Below are 5,698 nucleotides of genomic sequence, written 5' to 3' on the forward strand. Positions count from 1 at the left end.
CCCAGTACTTCCTTCCAAGTTTCTAACTTCTGGAATCCTAAACCTCCTGTAAGGGTTATTTCAAAAGGTCTCTACTTTAAGCAGTATTTCCTCTCCCCTCCCACCTTTCAGTTTCTATCACCATTCTTACTTTCCATCAACTCTGTATTTATCTTATAAGTTGTGATGTATACATATGCACACATGTGTGTATATAGATATAGAATATGTGCATATGCATTGTGTATATATGTTTACATGCACATACATACATGCATACATACATACATACATTTATGTCACCCACTCAGAGAAAAATCTGTTTTTATAGTGTTTCACTCCTTTACTGCTAGGGAAAATTCAGTTTCCCTCAACTGAAAAACAGAAAAGGTAAACTTTCTTCATTGATCTGTGCCCTCTAACAAATTCTCAAAGAATTAGAGTCTAACAAACTCCTTTGGGAGTCCTTGACTCTTCTTTACTTATTTTTATTTTTTTTTGTTTTTGTGGGGCAATCCAGGTTAAGTGACTTGCCCAGTATCACACAGCCAGTAAATGTCAAGTGTATAAGACTAGAGTTGAGCTTAGGTCCTTCTGACTCCAGGGCTGGTGCTCCATCCCATGCACTACTTAGCTGTGCCTGATTCTTTAGACTTTCAAGATCCTCTGTACTGACCCCCTGACACTATCCCCACAGCCTGTACTGACTTTATATCCTGGCACTAATCTCTGAGATATGGAACTTGGAGTGATTTTCTGGTATAAGGATCCTGAATTCAGATACATCTGTCTATCAGTTTAGGTACAAGGGATGAGGGTAGGGACAGCCAGTGTTAAGAAACAGAACATGAAATATAAGCATTAATGTCTATTTCATCAAGTAAAGCTGATATATGGGTCCTACCTCCCCAAGCTCCCAAATAACCTATTTGAGAAGTGTTCTGGTGGGGGTGGCAAGTTTAAGGATCTGATGCACCATGTTTATTGACAAAACTACAATAAACCCAAATACTTGGGGAAAACAATGTGTGATATGGTCTCAGGAGTATGACTTGTTATCATTTGAGTTTTTTTGTGTGTATCCTTTCCTATGCCACCTGCTCCAGATCTTCATCCCAGGGGCCCCATAGAGACAGACTGACATTCCTGATTCCTCCAAAGGGAAGAGGGAGATGCTCCTCCTCAATAGAATTCCCAGGAGTACCTGGGTATGGGGAGGAGTAGAGTTGATTAGAGGATAAAGTGTTGCTTATGGTCTTTATTGTATAGAACTCCAGGGATACTTTTCCAACCTCTCAGTTTGTGGAGTGATTCATTTCAGGGGCTCATCTCCCATAGAAAATTGCCAGATAGTGGAGAATTTTCAGATCTATCTTAAAATGCTTTCCCTACCTATGTGGGTACAGATTTAGTTTTCAAATCAGGACTCAGCATACACCATTGTAAGTGTTCCTTTTACACTGGAAGTTGTTAAAAAGCAGGGAAGTGGGGTCACCATGGACAACTGAAGTCACTGGATTTGCCCAGAGAACATACTGCAACTGGCAAATTCTGCAAGTTATCTTCCTGGCTGTAAGTCTAAGTACAATTTGGGTCAGAAATTATTCCCAGGGATAACAGCCTATGGTCAAACCTTAGGCATGCTATCTTCTAACTTTTCATACTTAGTATCATAGGAAATAGAAGGATAGAGGTTTAAAGATAAATTAGTTTATCCCACTCATTTACAAGAAACAGACTCCAAGAGATGAAGTGACTTCCTTCTAGTAAAATCAGGAGCTGAGTTGGGGAAAGCTGGGGTTTGCATTCAGATCCTCTGATTCCCATTTGAGGACTCCACACTACTTGGCTTTTATGCTCCTCCATAGTAAGGGATTGGTGCTCACCAGTCACTGAAGTGAGGGAGTGAATCCCCTTCCCCCTGTTGACGATAATTCCTGAGCTGCTTCTAATAATGACTGTTTACCTCTTGTACGTTGCAAAAGTAGCCTCTATAGGACAATAACCAAAGAAAAAGGTACGAATCCTTCTGTAGCTATGATATAGTGGGGTAAGTGCTAGATAAGTGCAGAAGGTCTTAGGTCTGTAGCTTAATAGCTGGAAAGTATTTCATCTTCTCTAGGTCTTAGTTCCCTCATCTTTAAAATTAAAGCCTTGGGCTATCTCTGATGTCCCTTCCACCTCTAACAACTTATAAATCCTCCTCCCTATAATCCAGGAAAGAGGTAGACAGCCCCTCTGAGGACCATGATGGGGTTAATAGCTAAATCCCAGAAGCCAATGATCTTCTTTTTTTTCTTGTGATTCCTTTAACATGGTAAGTTTTTGCAAAGCTAAAGTTAACAAGTGACAGTAAATGTCACAGGAAAGCAGGAAGAGAAAGGCAAGTGAATATGAGGATCAAACCGCAAAGTGAGAAAAGTGTCTGAGAAGTGGAGAATACATCTGTTGTCAGGGGAAAAAAAACACTCAAAATTGTGGAGATGATTTTTCATGATTTGTTGCCTGCCTATGTTGGTGAAGTATGTGAAAAACTCAGAGCTGGAATCTCAGGTCTTGGCAACTGAAAAGGAGCGTTTTACAAGGGAGATGGAAGACTTCATGATGAAACATGAGTAAATGGCACCATTTTAAAAATAGAGAAGAGGAGAAAGTTTTAGTGGACAGAAGATGAGGACAGTTTAAGACATTATGAACTAGCTGCGCTAGTGTGTTATCTCAGCAGAGATGTCCACTAGGCGAATGGAGTTGGAAACCTAGAGCTTGTGACAGAGTTGCAGGTTGTAAATGAAGATTTGGAGATCATCTGCATTGAGTCAATAGTTGAGGCTGTGAGAGTGGATGAGATCTTTAAGACACTGGATACATATAGAGAGGATCTTAGCATTTAAAGTCATTTGAAATCTAGGCCTAAGTTGTCTTTTCAGATAGGCTATTATATATGTTATCCTCCCTCCCATGCACTCTGTAAACCAGTGCACTCTCTACCAGCAAAACTGGTTTGTGTCCATGTTTTCCTACCTCAATGCACTTGAATTGACTATCTCTTACACCTGGATAAGGCACCTTCTTGGTCTCTATCTATACTCTAACTGTTTTGGGGGCTCAGCTCTTGTGTTACTTCTGAAGGGAAACTTCCCTTGATATTCCAGGTTCTTAGTGCTTTTCCCCACTTCCAATAATTATGTATATGTCTGTTTATGTGTAGCAAACTCCTTGAGGGAACAATTTGTTTTCATTTTGTCTTTAAATGCTCTAGAACTTAATATAATACCTTTACCATATTTAATAAATTCTCAATGTATTGAATTGAATTGGAGAACATGAGAAGAATGTATAGAGAACCTTGGGAATGCCTGTGTTAGTGGAGAAAAAGGAGCCAACAGAGAAGATTCAGTTAAAGAGGAATGAAGAGAATGAGGAAAGTAGTTTCCCAGGATCCAAGTAAAGAAAGTGTGTCAAGAATAGCAGGGTGGTCAACAGTGACCTTTAAGAGAGAAATTTAGAAATTTCTCTCCCATAAGTCCCATTTTCTTTGACACTGCAACCACTGATGCAGCCCTTCATCACCTCAAGTCTAGACTATTAAAATAGCCTCCTGGTTGGTCATCCTGTTTCAAGTCTCTCTCCCTACTACAATCTATTCTCCACTGGTTTCCCCTTTAAGTGGTGAGTAGGGGAATGTATTCTCTTTCAACAATATTCCCCCAATAAATATAACTCCACGGTGGTCATCTTTTCTTGGGAATCTAAAATTGTCAATGTAGGGTAGCTTGGAGGAAGAGATCAAACAGAGAGAGCAAATTGGTGTTAAAATGTTCATAAAAGAGGTGTGATGCACTACAATGGGTAGGCATACCTTACCAGAGATATAACAAATACATTCTTATAAATTCAGCTAACATAGAAAGGAATTTGAACTTTGAATCAAATTTAGGCTTTATTCGATAATTGATATCTGTCTTTATTCCTCAGCTCTGTTTTTACTGCATTATTTGTGGATGGGACAATTTCTGTCATAAAGGCATGGAGAACAATCAGACACTGATCACAGAATTCATCCTGCTAGGATTTCCTACTGGCCCTGAGATGCAGCTTTTCCTTTTAATCATTTTCTCTGTGCTTTATATTTTCACCCTCCTGGGAAATGCAGCGATATTAGCCCTCATCTGTTTGGACTTCCGACTTCACACTCCCATGTACTTCTTCCTCTCACATCTGGCCATTGTGGACATCTCCTATGCTTCCAACAATGTCCCAAAGATGCTGGGAAACTTTCTGAACAAAAATAGGACCATCTCATTTGGTCCATGTATAACACAGACCTTTTTATACATGGCTTTTGCCCACACAGAATGTCTTATCTTGGTGGTAATGTCCTATGATCGCTATGTGGCAATATGTCACCCCCTCAGATACACTGTAATCATGAGCTGGAGATTGTGTACCACCTTAGCAATTATTTCCTGGTTATTTGGCTCCTTGTTGGCCCTTGTCCATGTGCTTCTCCTCCTGAGGCTGCCCTTTTGTGGGCCCCAAGAAGTCAATCATTTCTTCTGTGAACTCCTGTCTGTGCTCAGGCTTGCCTGTGCAGACACCAGGCTAAACCAGCTTGTGATTTTTATTGCATCTGTATTTATCCTAGTTGGGCCCCTCGTCTTGGTTCTGGTCTCCTACATGCACATCCTCCATGCCATATTGCGTATCCAGTCTGGGGAGGGGAGAAAGAAAGCCTTTTCTACCTGTTCTTCCCACCTCTGTGTGGTTGGACTCTTCTTCGGCAGTGCCATTGTCATGTACATGACCCCTAACAGCAGTCACCCTGAAGAACAGCAGAAAATCCTCTCTCTGTTTTATAGCCTCTTCAATCCTACATTGAACCCCCTGATCTACAGCCTGAGGAATTCAGAGGTGAAGGGTGCTCTAAGGAGAGCTCTAGGGAAGGATAGATCAATGTGAGGTATTTCCATAGAGCATCTGTGAATTGAAGGAGTCTTTGGTCCATTTGAAAAGCAGGGACATCATTTACTCTGATATTTACAATTCTTGTCAGCAATAATGCCTGTACACTCAGTCAATCAGAATTTACTAAATACCTTCCATGCATCAGAATAGCCCCAGCACAACCCTGGTTAAAAGAATCTGCAAGTTGTGTACTCCCCTGTGGCTTCCACCAGCTCATACATTTTCTTTCTCCCCAAAGTACCTACATCTTTTCCAAATCTTCAAATTCTGAAGTTATATTTCTCCCACATAACTATTTTGGAGCCATCTCAAGCCTATGCTAGAAATCACTGGACAAGGGTAGAGAAATCCCTAGAACTTGAGGAATGCAGAAATGATGGGACAACCTAAGAAGAGGTGTTTTAGAATTAACATCATTTCATCTGGGAATCTTTAAACTGAGCTTCCTCTGAATGAGGAATAGGTGTACTCAGTCCACTCTAACTGTGTTTTCCATGAGGGATCAGAATAGCTACCCAACCCCGGTACTTCATGCTCTCCCTCAGTAGCCTGGACCTATAATCACAGAATAAAGTTATAGGGATTCAAGGCATATGAATGGAGGCAGAATAGCTCTGGGAAAGAGAGCGATGTTTCTTTATGTGGTTTACTTTTCAGTTTTGCTTTTAGATGACAGAATTTCAGTTCTATTTATTTTCATTTGGGGGTCACTTTCTTAGGAATATATCACAGTGCTTTAAATATTAGGGGGAGG

The 5,698-nt window shown here is 40.5% G+C and overlaps 1 protein-coding gene across 1 annotated transcript; it reads left to right on the forward strand.

Moving 5' to 3' along the window:
- The first annotated feature begins 3,547 nt into the window (after window positions 1-3,547).
- On the forward strand, window positions 3,548-4,938 carry LOC138160516 (olfactory receptor 2A5-like). Its single transcript, XM_069087068.1, has one exon. It carries the CDS (start codon window positions 4,006-4,008, stop codon window positions 4,936-4,938), a length of 933 nt encoding a protein of 310 aa, XP_068943169.1. The 5' UTR covers window positions 3,548-4,005.
- Window positions 4,939-5,698: the final 760 nt, after the last annotated feature.

Source organism: Petaurus breviceps, unplaced genomic scaffold, assembly GCF_028583685.1.
Source record: "Petaurus breviceps papuanus isolate PSGF00001 unplaced genomic scaffold, PetGlider_PUasm1.0 181, whole genome shotgun sequence".
In the NCBI taxonomy this organism is placed as follows: Eukaryota; Metazoa; Chordata; class Mammalia; order Diprotodontia; family Petauridae; genus Petaurus; species Petaurus breviceps.